The sequence below is a fragment of the Cydia splendana genome, chromosome Z (genome assembly GCF_910591565.1).
Source record: "Cydia splendana chromosome Z, ilCydSple1.2, whole genome shotgun sequence".
Taxonomy (NCBI): domain Eukaryota; kingdom Metazoa; phylum Arthropoda; class Insecta; order Lepidoptera; family Tortricidae; genus Cydia; species Cydia splendana.
The window spans coordinates 10050007-10070371 of NC_085987.1; the positions used below are offsets into that span (position 1 = coordinate 10050007).

At 38.2% G+C, this 20365-nt stretch overlaps 3 protein-coding genes across 5 annotated transcripts; 2 read left to right on the plus strand and 1 right to left on the minus strand.

Annotated features, from left to right (window-relative positions):
- The first annotated feature begins 4181 nt into the window (after window positions 1-4181).
- Window positions 4182-14732, plus strand: LOC134804202 (glucose dehydrogenase [FAD, quinone]-like). The gene is made up of 6 exons (XM_063777158.1): window positions 4182-5107; window positions 6599-6815; window positions 9121-9322; window positions 12000-12211; window positions 13414-13563; window positions 14483-14732. Exons 1-6 carry the CDS (start codon window positions 4230-4232, stop codon window positions 14690-14692), a joined length of 1869 nt encoding a protein of 622 aa, XP_063633228.1. The 5' UTR covers window positions 4182-4229; the 3' UTR covers window positions 14693-14732.
- A 271-nt stretch (window positions 14733-15003) lies between these two features.
- On the minus strand, window positions 15004-16761 carry LOC134805324 (large ribosomal subunit protein mL51). The gene is made up of 4 exons (XM_063778644.1): window positions 16605-16761; window positions 16343-16462; window positions 15336-15483; window positions 15004-15214 (listed from the first exon to the last, which is right to left on the minus strand). The coding sequence occupies exons 1-4, from the start codon at window positions 16664-16666 to the stop codon at window positions 15071-15073; spliced, it is 474 nt and encodes a 157-aa protein (XP_063634714.1). The 5' UTR covers window positions 16667-16761; the 3' UTR covers window positions 15004-15070.
- Window positions 16762-17543: 782 nt separating this feature from the next.
- LOC134805141 (zinc finger protein 664-like) lies at window positions 17544-20106 on the plus strand. 3 transcript variants are annotated; one of them, XM_063778443.1, is made up of 3 exons: window positions 17544-17615; window positions 18807-19645; window positions 19772-20106. In XM_063778443.1, exons 2-3 carry the CDS (start codon window positions 18812-18814, stop codon window positions 19961-19963), a joined length of 1026 nt encoding a protein of 341 aa, XP_063634513.1. In that variant the 5' UTR covers window positions 17544-17615; window positions 18807-18811; the 3' UTR covers window positions 19964-20106. The 3 variants fall into 3 exon arrangements, with proteins under 3 accessions (XP_063634513.1, XP_063634511.1, XP_063634512.1); XM_063778441.1 differs by having other exon boundaries at window positions 18807-20106; XM_063778442.1 differs by lacking the exon at window positions 17544-17615 and adding an exon at window positions 18622-18641 and having other exon boundaries at window positions 18807-20106.
- Window positions 20107-20365: the final 259 nt, after the last annotated feature.

Sequence of the window (20365 nt, forward strand, 5' to 3'; positions counted from 1 at the left end):
AAAAGATTAAATAAACGCAAATTACACATTTTAATGAGAGACAAATGCCATAAAAACTTTACATGGAAAATAGACTCTCATGCGCGTTAAAACTTACAATTTGCTTACAACTATTATAATCTTCCAGATATTGCGAAAGAATAGGTATCCCACAATGAGGTAGCTACTCAAATAAGAGTACCTACACCGAACGTTCTTGACGTAGGAGTAAATCAATATACTACGGTCTACATATACAAGGGAATCAAACCCCTCGGGGCTCTCAAAGATTAGGTCGTTACAGAAACGACACATGCAAATATGTTCAGCTAATTGACCTCTCATCTGTTCCACGGGAAAATTTAATATGTTACACAGACACTCGTACTCATTTAAGTTCACAAATATAACAAATACCATGTTTGAAAAATAACTAAAATCGGCTCACATGATTTTCGGAATAAAAACTCATTGTCTCAGACTTAACCCTACACTCCTTCCTTACTCCGTACAGCCATGTGCACCTTCTATATTAGACACAAACCAAATGGATGAGACGCTCGGATTGGGATCGCGGATATCTGATGCAAATATGTTCAGCTAATTGACCTCTCATCTGTTCCACGGGAAAATTTAATATGTTACACAGACACTCGTACTCATTTAAGTTCACAAATATAACAAATACCATGTTTGAAAAATAACTAAAATCGGCTCACATGATTTTCGGAATAAAAACTCATTGTCTCAGACTTACCCTACACTCCTTCCTTACTCCCTACAGCCATGTGCACCTTCTATATTAGACACAAACCAAATGGATGAGACGCTCGGATTGGGATCGCGGATATCTGATGCAAATATGTTCAGCTAATTGACCTCTCATCTGTTCCACGGGAAAATTTAATATGTTACACAGACACTCGTACTCATTTAAGTTCACAAATATAACAAATACCATGTTTGAAAAATAACTAAAATCGGCTGTCATGATTTTCGGAATAAAAACTCATTGTCTCAGACTTAACCCTACACTCCTTCCTTACTCCCTACAGCCATGTGCACCTGCTATATTAGACACAAACCAAATGGATGAGACGCTCGGATTGGGATCGCGGATATCATGTTTTTTTAATTTTAATTAGTTGTACGTTAAAAAAAAGAAATAAGTAATCACTAAATTCCCTCAAAAATAAATTTGCGCATTTTTAGGAGCAATATTCATATCTTTTGGCTTTTGTTTATAAATTGTAACAAATTTTTAAAGTGCGTTTTAGACCTATGTTCGTTTTTTATCTATCGAACGAATGTCTTAAAAATCAGCAGTCGAATCAGTGAAATCTCTAGAGCAAATCCTTAATATTGCTAATTATTTTTTTAGCAACCGTATTGTTATATAAAAGAGTGATACGATTTTTCAAAAACTCCGCTCTCTGAACCTACGGCACCTTAAAATACCACCCAGCATTTTGTATAGGCATTCACTTTTAAACACGTATCATTAGATGTAGTGGTTTACGAACTTATAAATCCTGTTAACGTATAACCACCCTAAGTTTCAACAGGATTCGGGGTAGTAATGGATTCCAAAATAAACAAGCAATGCAAACAGATGCGCGAAACGTTCCTAACAGTGAGAACCATTTCGTAACATTGCGACTCCGACTCTACAATGGCGCGCTTTGTCCGACACCCAGACCTTGATTGATATCAATTTAATCTCATTTTTAACAAAATGTTGCAATTGAAGTTCAAGCAAAGTCAAGCCCATTTAATATGAGGGTCAAAATGAAATTTTGGGGAGTAACAAATTATGCATTTATACTGAATGAAAGCCTATTATTTTTCAATTAAGAGTGAAGAATACTACGTACTCGTCCATACAAAAAATGTTTTTCCACCTCTAAATATTTTCTATTCTGCATGATTTTTTAGTACGTTATTGACACAATGATATTTTTTCCTTATTTTTTCAAGATTTGCAATAATATATGTATTTTTTAAGCGAAACCTATAAACCTAGAATAGGTTGGTACAATTATTATGCTGAAGCGATCGACATCAAAATCAAAGTGATTTGTTAAGATGTTAGTGGAAACCGTTTTCTCCAGAAATGGAAATTTCATCAAAAAATAAATAAGATCGCAAAGTTATTTTTCCCTCTTAATCTTTTTAATACCGTTTTCCATTAGTTTAATTCAAATCCGTTGTTAAAGCACTTATTACCCGTTAAAGTGAGGGACGATGAAATAGCCATTTTATTAGCGTCGACTGCTTCTTCCGGCACCGGCGTCGAAAAACGCTGACCATAAACCTATTAGGTAAGTAACCTTTAATTTTAGGGGAAAAAGGAAAAAATATTGGAGCCCAGTTGAAGCACAACTTTTAACTTTTTCATTTTGTCGATAGGTTTAATTCTGAAAACCATATGTTTAAAAGTATACTCAACAGCTTTTTTAAAGTAGGTATATTTTAGCTAGTGTTTTCAAATAAAGATAATTTAATCATATAAACCTAAATATAAGATCAAACTAATAGGTAAGTATTATTAAATTCCAGTACGGCTACCACCAGTTTTGACATTGACATATTAGCTCGCGTCTACGTAAATTACTTTCTATACGTCTCATATACGTCATGCATAGAAAGTAAGAAAGTAACTAAGTTACTTAGACGTGAGTGAATATGTCAATGTCCAAACTGGTGGTAGTTGTACCTTCGTTGGGCTGCAATACCCAGAAGGTTTGGGACACTTAAAAGTCAAATTTAGGAGCAGAGAAGGAGAGTACCTAAAAATGCGACTAAAATCTGGGCAAGTGCGAGTCGGACTCGCGCACGAAGGGTTCCGTACCTTAATGCAAAATAAAGCAAAAAAAAAAACGGTCACCCATCCAAGTACTGACCCCGCCCGACGTTGCTTAACTTCGGTCAAAAATCACGTTTGTTGTATGGGGGCCCCACTTAAATCTTTATTTTATTCTGTTTTTAGTATTTGTTGTTATAGCGGCAACAGAAATACATCATCTGTGAAAATTTCAACTGTCTAGCTATCACGGTTCGTGAGATACAGCCTGGTGACAGACGGACGGACAGACGGACGGACGGACGGACAGCGGAGTCTTAGTAATAGGGTCCCGTTTTACCCTTTGGGTACGGAACCCTAAAAATTACCGCGTACCTAGTTTAATTTAAGCAAGTAAGCAAGTTTACTACGTACCAAGCTTAAGGGCAACTTATCGCAGCTAATGACGAGACATGGTTCCCTGATTAGTATCGAGCAAGCGCGTTAAATGTTATTTATATTCTCAGTACATATAGAGACAAGAAGCCAGCGGAATCGAGAAACAGCGACCTTGAAATACCGAGATTACAATGCCTTTTGTGTCTGCCTATAAATGTAGTCATCAATACGATTATCTCGGTTATGTCTTTTAGATAATAAGGTCTTTGTTATATTTCAGAGCTACGTCTTCCCGCAGGTTCGCTTGTACTAATAAAAATATCTGAACCACTACCACCAGTTTTGACATTGACAGATACGCTCGCGTCTAAGTAACTTACTTTCTATGCATCTCGCTCGTACTCGCATATTAGTGCAAGCGAGATGTATAGAAAGTAATTTACGTAGACGCGAGCGTATCTGTCAATGTCAAAACTGGTGGTAGCCGTACTGAACACGCACTCTAGCCTCTAACGCCTTAACAATAGAGGCGTATTCAGATATTTGTGAGCAGTTAAGTATCATTCAGTAGAAAATATAACTAAGCTATTGTAACATAAAATCGAGACAAGAGCAAAATAAAACAGGTGGTACCTTCGCGTTACTCATGGTCTTATTTATTTTTATACCTAGTTGATTGTTTATCATTTTAGACATAGGTTGTTGACATAGATTGCTCGAAGGTATACAAAGGCAAAAGGATAAGAAAAAGAAGGATGAAGATCAGAAAACGGAGGATTTAGAACAGTCATGAAGAAAATGTCTATAGTCTGTGCGGAAAGAGAAGAGTCGTGGAATGTATTGGGCCCCATACATTCCACGACTCTTCTCTTTTCGCACAGACTCTACCTATATTACCTATGCTGATTACAATTGAGATTAATTGATTGAAATTAGAAATTATTGAAAACATAATGCCTAGGGGTCTTTGAATGCCTACGTGGGCTACGTCATATTTTATAATTCCCAATGTTGGTTTTGTTTCAGGACTAGACAAAGAAATGAGATTTAAAAAAGCTTCATACCCAAAATGCGACGAATACTATTTTTCTATTCCATTGTCATAATTAACGCAACGGATATATCGAAAGTGTTTGATTTCTGGACCGATATTTTTAGGCCATTACCCCGTAATCCGAGAGAGGGGTTTCCGCCAGATTATACCCCTCATGACCAAGAAGAGTTCGATTTCATAATTGTTGGAGCCGGCTCGGCGGGGTGCGTCCTAGCAAACAGATTGACCGAAGTAAAAACGTGGAAGGTTTTGTTACTAGAAGCCGGAGGTAACGAAAATTTTTTCTCAGACATCCCTATATTTGCATCGTTCCTATCTTTGACTCCGATGAATTGGGGCTACAACTCTGAGCCTCAAAGAAAAGCTTGCAAAGATCTCCGAGGAAAAGTTTGTTTCTTACCCCGAGGAAAAGTGCTCGGTGGCAGCAGCGTATTAAACTTTCTAATCTATCAACGAGGCCATCCGGATGACTACAATGACTGGGCGCGAATGGGCAATACTGGCTGGAGCTATTACGAACTGCTGCCTTATTTTAAAAAGTCGGAAAATGTTAGAATTCCCGAACTAATGAATTCTTCGTATCACGGCATGGGAGGATATATGGATATTGACTATGCCCCGTATCGGTCTCCCCTTGAGAGTATTTTTAGAAGAGCTGGGGAAGAACTCGGTTATGAATGGAACGATCCAAATGGAGAAAATGTTATAGGGTTCTCTAAGCCCCAAGCCACGATGAGGAAAGGCCGTAGATGCAGCACTTCCAAAGCCTTTCTGGAACCTGTCCGCTTTCGACCGAACTTAAAGGTGTCAAAGTATTCCACAGCAACAAAACTGCTGGTCGATCCTAAAACTAAGATCACTTATGGTGTAGAGTTCTTAAAACGTAACATCAGGTATGTAATTCACTTTTGTTTTCCATACTGGCTAGGTAGGTAGGTAGTTAGTTAGTAATCAAAGATAGAATGAACGAGATATTATTTTAATTGAACTAGTTATCTACATATTAGTACTTAATTTAAGAATAAGCAAGCAGCAAACTGGAAATCGTTTTAATACCTTCATTTGGTCCTAAATTCGTGTAAACCGAGTTTGCGCAATCCCAGGAGGTGTGCATAAATTTTGGGAGCCTTGTGAGATACATTTTTCCTGGGATTGCCAGACCACTCGATGTAGAAGGAACCCACAATCAATTACAATGGCACTACCAGCCAAGTTTTGTGGATCAGACACCGGTGAAAAGGAGTTTCAAATTTTTAACATGATTATACCAAATTTCAACAATTAGGTACAAAATGGCGGGCATATTTTACAAACTTTGACCATGAATTCATATTAAGGTACCTTTCGAATCCTCAGATATCAATTTTCATCATGATTAGAGCAAATTTTCCATCGGACGTAGGTACTTACCGTCTTCGAGCTACAAGCAAAAAAAAAATAAAAAAGAGCAAAAATGTATACACACCGGGGTTGCTCAAACTCGAATCACACCCATTTAGGAGGACCAAATGAAGGTATTAAAACGATTTCCAGCTTGATGAGAATTAAATCTTCCAAATAATGTACCTAATTTGAATAGACTATACTATATCGACACATGAATTCATTGTTTTTATTTAAGTCTATTGCTTTTATTTACTTATGTTTTTAAAAGTGTAAAGTTGTAAACCAATAAACGATCTTCCTACCCATAAAAGTAAACTGTGGATTACCTACCTACGATATGCTTATAATAATGCCTGTAATAATAACTTAATAAGTTTAATAACCAAAAACATAACTTCTTAGGGAAATAATACCGCCAAATAAAAGCAAGCAGGCGGCTTAGCACGGTCGCGTTTTTATCCCTTGTCACCATGCCTGTCACGTTCTAACAAGTATGTAAGTGCGAAAGGGACGCGCATAGTGATAGTCGATAAAAATGGAACCGTGCTGAGCCCGCAGAACGCAGTAAAAGTAAGTAAAGTCATAGATAATATCAGCATATCTTGCGCATGCGCAAGATCCTACTACCCTTTTATATTTATTCTCATAAAAGACAAATAAGTGAAATAAGTCACTTAGACGGGAACAGAGGTATAAAGTAAAAGTAATCCTATTTACGGTTAGCTTATAAATTCGCTCGAGAGGTAGGTACACGCTGACGCAACAATTTTTTTTAAGTTGGGTAGTGGTTTAAAATGTATTGCATAATTATATATTAATAAAGTTAATTTATAAAGATGTGCACCTGCATACGTAAATATTTTCTAATTGTCTTTTAGTATAACCGAAGGAGCATCTTCATAACCATTCTTAAGATATAAATGGAAATGGTCTCGTAACCACTTACTTTTATTGCGTTCGGGTGTATCGTAAAAAATCTTTATTAATTTCCTTTTAAGGTATCGAGTAAGAGCGCGGCACGAAGTAATATTGGCCGCGGGCACTATCGGCTCCGCGCAGCTTCTTATGGTGTCGGGCATCGGTCCACAGCAGCATCTTTTAGAAACAGGAATCACGCCCATAGTGGACCTCCCAGTAGGATACAATCTCCAGGACCACGTCACATTCTCGGGAAACGCATTCATTGTGAATGATTCTCGACTTTGTGTTAACGATGTAAGACCTTTTTTGTGTAGTTTTTACAATTTTAGGGAGAGCCACGGAGAAGCAATTAAGTATAAATTATAATAGTACCTACTTAATAGAAACTAAGATTTTTTACTCACACTGAAAACCTAAACTTGGTCATCACGGTGTCAGTCCGTCTATTAAAAGCAAAGTTTACATATATTTAATTTCACTTCTTAAGGGCTTGTGCACAAATCACGCGAGATTCAATAGGGGGTGGGGGGGTCACGAAGAAAATCACGATAGATCACGTTGGGGGAGGGGGGGTATAAGGAAACCTCACGTGTATTTTTCTACAGTGAACGAAACTAAGAAAATAAAAACCTACCACATGAGTAGATACTTTTTCTCGGTTTCGTTAAACATAAATCTTCAAAATAGCGAGTCTATTTATAGAAAATAGAAAAATAAACAAGATTTTCTATTAATATACAATACTATTTATCTTAAAATGAGGTCGAATGAAAAATTTTCTAAAATATACACGTGAGGGTGTGTGGGGGAGGGGGGTAGACAAAAACCTCACCAAATATCACTAAGGGGGAGGGGGGGTCATAAAGTAGCCGAAAACACCTCGCGTGATTTGTGCACAACCCCTAAGGTTTTACTCAAATGTTGGTAATCAACCCATTAGCGCCTACGCCTACTTTTGGGAACCCACCATTTTACTAATGACGTCAACTTGCGCACACATTTACAGTGTAATATAGACCTTCATGCGTTCCAGTAAGGTTTACGATGGCGCGTTATACTTATCTAATAGGCGCGGCGTTCAAAGAGTTAAAATTATCTAATACTAGCTTTTGCCCGCGACTTCGTCTGCGTGGAATTAGTGACAGCAGCTAAAGTAGGTATAGCGCCTGGATAATGCTAATAGCATTCATTCAATTCGCGCATTGCTTACTTCAATTATTAGGCAATTCATTAACTCTTTCAATTCCACCCCCCTTTGCACTCTCTTCAGGGATGATTTCCGAAATAAAAACTATCCTATGTCCTTTCCCGGAACTCACACAGACACACTTTCGCCTTTATAATATTAGTATGGATTTAGCCTTACAACTTTCCTACGGCGCGATTCGGGAAATGAATTAGAGATTCACTAGATATGAAATAGTAAAGATATGTGACGTTACACGGCAAAATGTACCGTAAGGCGCCGCAATAATATTATTGCGGCGCTATGCGACGTAAGCGCCAGCCGCCATAAGGTACCTTCTGCCGTGGAACGTCACATATCTTTACTATTTCATATCTAGTGAATCTCTAATTCATTTCCCGAATCGCGCCGCTACACTGAAAAAATACTGGAGAGTAGATTACTTTCTGTGAATAAGGGTCGGGTGTACCTACGTGTCCCGATCTTTTCATTAGGGCCATAGCCTTAGTACCTACATGTTTACCCAACATGATTAAATTAGTGTAATGCAATATAAATGTATATCTACTTTAAAAAGATGTTAAACAATTATGTACCTATCTGTTGCCCTTGAACTGAAACACTGTGGAAGAGACACGGGACTCTAAAAATTAAAACTAAAAACCTTCCAAAATATGGTTCATGAAAATCATGAAAAACCTATTGGTATTATTTTGTTTGCTATAATAAGGCCAATTTTTACGTACAGTCAACTGTAAAAATATGGGTGTAACAACTTACTCAAAAATATGTCCCATAGTTCTTAATTCACTGACATAAGAGTTATGGGACATATTTTTGAGATGATTTGTACACCCATATTTTTACAGTTGACTGTACTAAAATTCTGATATTAGCCGTACGAACAATGATCTAATCTGCAGTCGAGACGGTCGAACATACAGCACACGAACACCACAGACGGACATACTATGGACCCTAAGGATACCTCAGGGTGATTGGCGCTTCATAACTATGCTCTATTAAGCAGCGCTTCACGACGTACGTTGCAGTTCTAAGATCCTTCAAAACAGTTCGACAATAAAATAAAAGCTATATTTTTCGACGGCCTTCTTTATAGTCAAGTCGGTAGTGACCCGACCTACGAAGCAGGACGTCCCGGGTTCGAATCCCAGGATTCGATCAGCAGAGCATTTATTTGTGTATTTATCGCAAATATTTGTTTCTGAGCTATGGATGTTTTCTATGTGTAGAGTAAAAGTAGGTATTTAGGTAGGTATAATTATATTTTATACTTATATATCGTCGTCTAGTACCCACAACACAAATCTTATTGAGCTTACTGTGGGACTAAGTCGATCTGTAAAGTTATCCTATAATATTGATTTACCTATTATATTGTACCCCTATTAGCTCACAGCAGCGTCGCCACTGTCAGCAATGGCGTATCTAGCGGGTACGGGGCCTCTAACGCTCCCAGGCGGAGCGGCGGGTTTGGCATTCACCCGGACCAGATTCTCGGAGGACCACGCCGCGACCCGTCCCGACATCGAAGTAGTCATGGGTGCCGGCTCGCTCGCTGGCGATATGCTGGGGGTCTTACGAGGATTGCTTGGTATGAATTTTTTTTTAATGGCGTTATTCAAAAACGCTTGAAAAGTCTTAGAAGCCCTTCGTTTGTCCTTTTCTGTCATTTTGACATTTGTGTTTATTAGAAAGGGACAAAAATCAACAAAATTTTGCTAAGTTTTATGAATAAGGGGGTGATGGTGATTCTTTACAACTTACAAATTACTAGGATTGTTACATTTGTTATGTTATTATACGTACTTACTTTCATACATGTATACATAGTAATTAAAACATATTCCCGTTAAAAAGAGAGATGGGTAAAATAAGTTTTACTGAATGATGGACGATCAGCGGCCAAGCCATCGGCCAGTTAGGCAAACGCATGGACATATATATTACTTCGTAAGGACGCGACATACGGGCACTACGAAACGGGCACTACGAAAGGGGCCAGTTTATGGGTGGGAAAATCGCATTTATAACACCAGCGCGCTCCGTCGCGAGCCGCGCGGCGCAATGTGAAGTTGTCGCGTAATGCATTTTACAATTCAAAAAAATGTCTAGGTGTGTTGTGAAAGGGTGTAAAAACTGTTACAGAAAAATCTAATACATTGATGAAAATTCAGCCGAACGAGACGGCCCGAAAGGGAGAATTCTGCTACCACATTAATTATGAAGAGTGTCTATTTTGTGGGTTATGACGTGCTGGTGAACTAACTTAAGAATTTTCCCTTTAATAATAATATTTTTATGAATGTTGTAATTCAGAAAATATAAAGCGTCTTTGGTTGTTGAATATTTTGAACGTGCTTAATTAAAAAATATAATGTATTTATTTTAACATATTTTATATATTTTAACTCCCACTTATTGCTACTTAATATTATATCCACGTTAATAAACTGGCACGGCGTAATTTGTAATTATGACATTTATATTAATAAAAAGGCGCATGCCTTGTTTAGCTGTCGCAACAATAGCAACATTAATTCAATTGTCACTTCGTCGTTGCCCTAAAGAAAAGGAAGGGACACCGCTCTCCCTCGAGGTATTTTGTTCGGCGTGACGCGAGAGTGCAGTCTACTTTAACATATGTCTCCGACTTGGCTGGTAGTACGCATACTATACAAGAGATGGCGCCTGTGTTGCTTAACGAGAATGTTCAGTCGGATTTGTATGAACGTGCTTATCCCTAGTTGATATCGTTGAGCAAACGACAAATAGCAGTGGGTAAGATCAGCGCTGAATCAAGGCGAGTGACGTTATAAAAGAAAGGCTCTTACTCAGCAATTGATGGATGGGCTGCATAAATAGGACAGATACTAGGTATAGGTACCTACATACTTCTCCAAAATATGGATGCCCGTTTGCCACATCAACAGAATTTGTTGATTCAAAAAAGTGAGTAGGTAATGGGGTTCATGGGTTTTCATTTACGGTACAGTGTTTCAATGTATCTACGGTGTCAGGGCTCATGTTATATATCTTATTACCTTCAATATCTGGGAGACCGACCTTTGCTCGGAAAACATATAAAAACACAAAATTGCGCGTTTTCCCAGAGATAAAACCTACCTAGATCGATTTTTTCGGCCCCGAAAACCCCCATATACCAAATTTCATCGAAATCGTTAGAGCCGTTTCCGAGATCCCCAAAATACATATGTAAATAAATATACAAGAATTGCTCGTTTAAAGGTATAAGATATCATATTACAGGTCGGATTTTTTTAAATGGAGCACTGAGGGCAGCTACATTTTTTCCATAATCGCTAAGTAAATGTCAATAATCGTTAATACAAAAGTTAGGGAAAATCCCCTATATGGACCATTTTGGCATAGCAGCACGGGATATGGTAGCTGCCCTCGGTGCCCCATTAAAAAAAAGGAAGCTGTAGATGGTAGTAACAGAAATGTTACCTTAATCAAACAGATAACTTTTACAACGTAGACAAGCTTGCTACATATGAAAAGCTTACAATGTGTACCTACTTGTTTTATTTAGAATAATATATGTACAACTTTACTAATTAATATCTTTCCCGTCAGTCCCCCGTTTTACGTTTTTCCAATAAGCTTGGGTACCTACAATTTGCATTCTAGCGCCATCTACCGAGCGCTCGCTTAAATAGTGGTGGGTAGTTTCGCTGCAAAGCTATAACCACCATATAAAGCGAAGGAAGCAATATCGTTCGTGAGGTCCTACCGCAAACAAACCACGTTCGACGTGTTGCCTCCCTGTCACATTTACGTACGAATCTATAAGTGCAACAGAGAGGCAACACGTCGAATGTGGTTCGCGGTAGACCTCCGTCGTCCGGTAGGGTTCCGTTCCGTACCCAAAGGGTAAAAACGGGACCTAATTACTAAGACTCCGCTGTCCGTCTGTCCGTCCGTATGTCCGTCTGTCCGTCTGTCCGTGTGTCCGTCCGCCTGTCTGTCACCAAGATGTATCTCAGGAACCGTGATAACTAGGCAGTTGAAATATTCACAGATCATGTATTTCTGTTGCCGCTATAACAACAAATACTAAAAACAGAATAAATAAATATTTAAGTGGGGCTCCCATACAACAAACGTGATTTTTTTGCCGCTTTTTGCGTAATGGTACGGAACCCTTCGTGCGCGAGTCCGACTCGCACTTAGCCGGTTTTTATTTTAATAATAGTCCAATCAACTTTAACTTTTAAACATGCCTATAGCAAAGGTTTTTTAAACAGGAGTTACCGACGAGTGGTTCTGGAAGACGTACGGAAGCATGCCCGTACAGGCGCGACTGCGCTCATTTGCCATGAACCCCGTCCTGATCCGGCCGCGCAGCGTGGGCCGCCTGACGCTGCGCAGCGCCCGCTTCGCCGACCCGCCGCGCATACATCCTAACTATTTCCACCACCCCGACGACATGAACGCGCTGCGCGAAGGCGTGCGATTGGTGAGCTTTTTACTCGTTGGTATTAAATTCGCGAGTTGATTTTAGGTAGGAGGCACCTATACCTACGCTTTGCTCATTATGTCATATTGGATTAGATCAGGAATCAATAGAGTATAATCGCATTTTTTATGTAAATATTTTACAGTAGATAATATAAACATATTAATCATGAAAACTGATTCTAATTTCTAATACCATAAGAAATAAAACGAGACGTTTTATCTTAGATTTCTGTACGCAGTACACCACAGGGTCCAGCGAAAAATAAATAAAAAGGTATTATCAAATTACTTACTTACATACCTGGTTACGTCGTCGGTTCAATGTTCTAGTTTTTTTGCGCAATTGTGAACTAACTCGAGCTAACAATACCTACATCATCTTTATATCTATGAGAGTTGGTATCTCGGTATTGTAATTCACAGACACATACATAACAACAACTTTCTGAAACACTTTTAAATTCCACTATACCACACTTCCCATATAATGTTATAAATATTATTAACAATTATAAAATTACTAAGAGCAAAATGTCCTGATTTTCAAGTTGAACTGAAAAAAACAACTGCTCGCTCATGACATTGGCTGCTGCTCCTATATCTATGGGGTACTTCGTATCCTATTCGTACGTAAAGCCCCCATTCGCACGAGAGCTTTTAAAACGGGCGTTAAAAAAGCGCTTGAATCTGTCCGCACTCTAAATTCGATTTAACGACCAAGGCTTAAAGACGAAAATCCAACAACGCTTGATAAAAAGCGCGACCGCTGTCGTGTGAATACTGTGAATAAATACACATGTATCCATTTGTGACATTCAAACGCTTTTTTAACGCGCGTTGTAAATTCGCCCGTGGGAATGGGGGCAAAGTCTTTGCTGCTAGATTTCCTATAGAAAAACGGCAATAAACAATTATACCTATAGTCTGTCAAACCACTTTGTCAGTAGAAAAAGGCGCGAAATTTTCCACGGGACGATAACCCTTCTCGCCTACATTTTTTAAAGCCGCTTTTTTCTACTGACGGAAATGGCTCGTTGCTCATATAGAGATCTTTGAATGCTTATGAAGCTGAAGCCCCCTAAAACACAGTCGGCAACGAGGCTTCTGACTACTGCGGCCTTGGTATTTTCCAACCGTGTATCATTTTCATTCATTCATTCATTCATTGGGTGGTTGGTAACAAAATTCTTTTTTTTACAGGTACAGAACATAATAAACACAAAAGCCTTCCAGCGGTACGGCACGAGATTACACGACACACCGTTCCCGGGCTGCGAGAATATTATTTTCGACTCCGACGACTACTGGGAATGCGCTATCATGCAAACCTCCATCACTTTAGACCACCAGGTACCCTTCCTTTATTCACAATATTGACATGAAATTAATATGTAGGTACATCATATTATCAATACCTATCATAAAAAGCTTTGAGTTATGAAGAGGTCAAAGTGGTTCTAAATGGTTCATGTAATGCGCAAAAAAAAACAACGGGTTGCACTCCGGGAGTGCCGGCAGATGTGAAAACTCAATGACATTGTAACAGTTTTTCGATCAGTGGCCTATTTTATAAAGCTACAAGTTACAATTTACAAGCGGAAGTCTCTTTCTAACCCTATGTGTTAGAACGAGACGTCCGCTTGTAAATTGTAACTTGTAGCTATATAAAATAGGCCCCTGGTCACGTGTCCGTCTTACGAAGCGTCTTACGTCTTACGCTGTCGCGAGTTTAACATTTTTTCCTCATCACAAAAAGTGCACAGCGCCGCTAAAGAAGTTTTCACTTCAAAAATCTTCAATTTGCCTGTCTAAGAAAATGCGCGACCAAATACGGAATGATGCAAAGTGTCAAAAGAAGGTGGGTATTTGTTAAAAACTCTCAATAAATAAATAAAAATTAAAAAAAACGTCACCGATAATCGCTTGCGATTTTCTATACATTGCGGCATTTAATCGATAGATAGAATGCGTTGCTCCTACTTAGCCGGCAATAATCTAAAATCGCATGCCATTATTGCCATTTGTGGCGAGGTCTGTAGAAGCCTTTAACCTTTTCGACGCTGTGTCAAACACAAAAGCTGTCATTCAGACGCCACGTCAGCACGTCACCCAAGTGTCAAAACTGAAATTGAACTTTATGCATATTCACGTAGATCTATGTTGCTCTGTGGTCTGTGACCGATTAATCTGTCTTTGGCGTTGAACCTGCGGTGCGGATATATCGGTCATTGGCGTCCAAAAGGTTAATAACTCTTACGAATTTTTGCAGGTCGGGACCTGCAAGATGGCTCCGAGTGGTGACCCTACAGGCGTGGTGTCCCCGCGGCTCCGCGTGCGCGGCGTGTCGGGCCTGCGCGTGGCCGACGCGTCCATCATGCCGCGCATCCCCGCGGCGCACACCCACGCCCCCGTCGTCATGATCGCCGAGAAGGCGGCTGATATGATCAAAGAAGATTGGGCATATGTACCCATATATTAACGATGCCAAATATTAGTCACTAGTTAGGTTCTAAAAATAAATATATCTAAGTAAATATCTTATTGTTTCAATTAAACACATCTTTGGACAGTATACGTGCGGCGCACGCTTGCGCTCGTCACCACCACATATAATAAATACATTATACCAGCAACTGCAATATATAACATTTGCCTCATTTAAGCAAGCAGATATGTAAGTGCAAGGAGCATCAATGCTTTTGTTGGTAAAGAATTGTACAAAACTAAAAGAATGATTACACTACCTTCCTATTTGAAAGACCATTTTAAGCAAAACATTAAAAAAGAAAACAAGATCACATACTACATTTATTACAAAACATATATACCCACAGTTATTAGCATAATTTAGATTATTCTAATCTGGGGAATTCCCAGTCTTTGTTTTTCTGTTAAGTTTTCTATACAAGAATGACAGGCGCTTTTCTAGGTCTTTCCATTTCGTTGGACGCATTGCTGGTTTGGCGGTCTTAGCAAACATTTTCCTCTTCCTAAGAATGACCTGAAAACAATATAATTAGCTAATTTAAACTTGTAGCTAGGAAAGTAACATGATAAGCTAGTTTTGCCAGAATAAGCAACCTGAAAGGTTAAATAATATAATATAAATATTACAGACTTACATGGTATTCTTGATGAGCTTGGAAGCCTCTGATCCATGCGGGGAGTGTATACAAGGTCTTCACTGGATGAAGGTCACCTTTTCCCAGTATATCTATGTAGTCATTTTGTCCAAATAGGGCTCTGCGCTCAGTCCAAGCATTTTTAGGTCTGTAAAATAAGACAAAGTATTTCTTGCATAAAATACAGCAACACTGTGTATCTCCTAATGTGACAACACTGTGCAGCTACTGGACAGTGTTGCCACATTAATGAATCGGCTTCCTACCCTCATTTTCGTGGATAAAAATTAAAGTGTCAGATTACTGGTTCCCTGTTGGTCCCTGGTGCCACTATGTTATGTATGTGACAGAGATTCCACTTCATCTGTAGTTTCAAAGTAAATGCCTAAATTATCTATAAAATTGGGAACAGTCATAAGCAAACTATTTGATACTGCCCGCACTGGTGTGTAATGTGTGTGTAATAAAGTTTATTTGTAACTTCTTTTGACATAAATAAATTGAAAAAAGAGAGTAAAGATTGTCATTTTGTATGGGCTTGATTTATTATGATATACATGAAAACAATTGGGGAATATGTGATTACTTTATAATTAGAACAAGATAGTAGGGTTGGATTTTTATTAAGGTGTCTGAATAGTATTTAAGAGCTCTTTCTAAAATTTAGATGTATTAAAAAAATCTAAGTATAATGGCATTTCTACCAGTACAGAACTTTTATCAATGAGGTGGTCTATGTCTTTAGTTGCTTGTAAATTGCATCTAACCATATCCATTTTCTTGTGATAGTATAGAATATACATTTAACAGCATCAAAAATAAATGGACAATTAACTGTGCACCATCAATGTGTACTAAAGTTAAAAAAAAATAATGCCATGATTATGTGGATGGCATTTTTTCTATAGAAAAACTATATGACTATTACTTTTGAAAGAAATCATGCCATGTAATAGCCTCAATTAAACAAGAGATCATTTTTAAAACAATTAAATTAAATAGTTTACCTGTATTCAGGTATGGGCAGGGGTCTTCCATTGGATCTAGGCAAGAGTCCACCAGACCAAAGTTTTTCTTCGTATCCATACCGTCTCACGAGCCGAGTCTTGTCAGCATGATACCTTGTTCTGAAATGAAAAAAAAAATACAGTTATGATTGCCATGATTATAAGATACAATATAGCAAAAAATATTTTTGTAAGTACTAAAAATATTCGATAGGTAGTCCGCATATTGTAGATAATATTGCAGATGTAGTAATAATCTAACCTTATCACGTTTATTGTAGGTCTCCAGAATGATTTCAATATTGTTGAGCCTATCCACTCCATCTGGGTATCACTAAACTAGCGTCGCTAGCTTGTGTGGTATCAAGGTGTTCGAAAAAATCTAATCTTTACATACAACTTTTGGAAAAATTGGTAACGAAACGAAGGCAAAGCGGGCTGGCAGGGCTGGCTCTGGCTGTTCATTTGACAGTATATTTTGACACAAATCAAAATGAGAAGTTGACACATGACAGCATTTAAGGCTATATCACACTGATGTATACACGAACTACTGCTGTAATGTAACAGACGGACGTACAGTACCTCAACCTTAGTACGGTACAGGGCATGTTCGATTGAGTGCAAGGTGGTTTGCTGTACGTTCGTTAAGGACGAAGCTATGAATGAAAGCGAGAAAGATTTAAGCTGACCGGACCAAGGATGCGTACGCCCGTCTGTTATTAGCTCTATTCAAAACATGAATCTAGTATATAACTGGATCTGACATGAAAGGTGGGGGGGAAATGACCGAACAGGATAGTCTTAAGGCCGTAACACACTATCGCACCGCACCAAGGTCATTGTGCGACGCACCCATAAGTAAGAGCGAGAGAGCGATATCTCTTATCGGTGGGTCGCACAATGACCTTGGAGCGGTGCGATAGTGTGTTACGGGCTTTATGTATCTTTCAGTACGAGTTGCAGCGAAAGAGCTATTATTGTTTGTCCTTGTCACAGTCTCAATTTTTATTTGTTCCCCACCGTAAATTTAGTATGGATTATGATGGGCAACAAATAAATTCGACCAATCATAGTGTCGCATTGCGTATGTTTTGCCCCTTACGGAGGCACGCGTATACCACTTCTATAGGATCCTACCTTCTATGATTCAAAACGAACCAAACCTTATCCACAGACAAGATAAACTTCAATCAAAACTCTTACAACCAAACAAAATGGCCGATGTTCATTGAAATAACTTGTTGAAATTTTAAAAGAATTCGCCGTAAACGTATGTATTTCAAAGTTATTACTTAAACACTTTTCATGACCCTTTTGCTATTTATTACAATATATGAATAATAATAAAATTGCCCATGCGAAACCGATTCTAATAAGAATGTCTATCCACAATATAAACTTGCAAGTTTCTTGTTTGTTTGTTCACTAATCCCATTATTACGATGTATAGTTTATTTATAACTGGCAAAATGAAATCTCCTAGACTTTACAAACCAACCCATACAATATAGCATGAATTAAAAAGGCACGGTAAATAAGTTAGGCGCGTAATTGCGTTGTTTACAGACATGGAGACAACATTGAACCTATTCAGATTTCCGGAAGTCCAGATATTTCGGATGTGTCTCATTCTTCTATGGCTTGTGAACCAACAGTTATAGCTAGGAAAAGCGTTGATTCTGTAACTCAATAAGCTGCGTAATTGTGCACTTTTTCGATTCATAGTCGATTACGCAAGGGTGATAAAATTTCCTTGGGCGTGTGCATTGTTTATGTTTCTATCTGTACTGATACTAGGTTTATTTACATACTTTATTAATGCTTAACAATATAACATTCGACAATGCTTAGTTTGTTAAAGAAATGATATGTAAACAATAACATGTTTGTTATTTTAATCTTTGTTTTAAAAGTTATTTTGTTAAAAACAAAATGGCGCGCAATAGACGCTCTCTTTTCCTCGTTTTGTTGTCTCATGCTATAGATAAGGAATGATTTGAATACAAACATTGTAATGTTCTATTGACAAAGTATCATTATTTACATACATATTTTTTCGACTTTTTGCCCTTACTTTTAACTTAAATATTCATAATGAAAGTTTAATAGTAAATTTGCTTGAAATATTGAGGTCAAGGTTTTGTACGGCACAATAGTGTGTACTATTATTTAAATAAAAACATATTTTTGCATCGCACGTCATGATCTTGTACTCAATTTCAATTTATTTATTATTTGTTTTGTAACACAACGCAACACAAACATGCAACAAAACTAATATTTTAATGAAATCTTTGTAACCAAAACGGATTTAATTTATTACAGAAGATTTTTGTCAAGTATCGTAGGAGGTTACAATCCTCAAATTTGATCCACTTATTTATTGCAATAAAGTAGAAATAGTAGATTTATGGATAAACTAAATAAATAGATGTTAAAACTGTTTATTTCTTGATTTCAGTGAAAATGTCTAAAAGGGAACAAAGTGATAGAAGTGAGAGGAAATTGGACTCGAGTGATTATGAAAATCTTATATCACAGCACAGTATATTTGAGCGGACTAAACACCAAGAGTTGCCCAGTTTTCCTGGGTTTTCTAATGCAGAAACTCAAACAAAGCCTGGTGATGTAAAAGGTCAAGGAGTACAGTCAGCTTTAGGCCCATGGCACTATAATCCATGGTGGATGTTGGCAAGCACTTCAAGAACCACTCCATCACATGATGATTTTTCAGAAAATAGTGACCAGGCTAAGGTTAAGCAGGAACCCAGAGGAGCACCATCCCCCGAACGTGATCCTTTAGGGGGTGACCTAGACCACTACAGAAGCACTGTGACACCACCTGTAGGATTAGACTCATTCTGTGATGATTGCTCAGATCCATTTTGTGATTCCAGTGCTGCAATCTGTCGGAAGCTGTTTCATTGTCCACATTGCAGAAAGAGCTACCCTACTATTCTCGAATTTAACACACATCTAACGGGTGTGCATCCTGCACAAAAGCCATTTAGATGCCAAATCTGCTTGGAACCCTTTCACAAGAAATCACATCTAAGAAGACATTTAGATGCTAATCACACTCGCAAAGATGTAAACAAGTGTTCAGTATGTTCAAAGTACATCAAAGATAAGAGTAACCTACGTAAACATATGCAAGTCCATACTGGCAGAGTACCTCAGAAGCAGTTCAAATGCGATCTTTGCAATAACAAACGCTATATGTCATTAGACAGACTCAACAACCATAAAGTTGTTTGCACTGGAGAGAAAGTGCTGAAATATTGCGATATGTGCCCAAAGGTATTTGACAACTCCAGGTCATTAAATAGCCACAAGAAAGTCCATGCCCGAGAACTCAAGTGTGACAACTGTGGAGAACAGCTTCGATCTTTGGAACAATTTACAAACCACAAGATGATTTGTCAGGGATCATCAGAAGCAGGGATCGGTGGAGGACTGAGCGGTGCGCCAAGCTCTGCCAGCTCATCAGGCAACCGCTGCTGCACACAGCCTGGCCTGTGTGAGCATGATAAGCCTGCGTACCTCAACATCCCCGGCTATGCAGCTGGCAGAGTGCTTGATGCAACACTCTCATCATTAAAATCTGAATTGAACTGATTAAGCAGCCTACACACATGTCCATAAAAAGGGTATAACTAATTTCATTTTTTACATGATTACCAAATAGTTGAAATGATGACAGCAAAAAATAATTTTCATGATTGAGAATTACACAAGACTGATGCAAATATCCCGCCTCACGACTTGCTTTATTATTACCATTTAAAGTTTAGAATTTAGTTAGTAGTTTAGTACAGTTAGATTAAGCGGTATAGCTGCATGATCATGTTCTTATGTATGAAATACTGATAAAATATTGAAGTGGAGGAGATGAGATGACTCCTCTTGCTAGCATATTATCAGTTCACATATATTAGAATGTGTTCAAATTGTTATCAGGCTATAATTTTATATCTTAAAATTAGTACACCAATAAGAAAATTGTTCCACGAGAAAGCT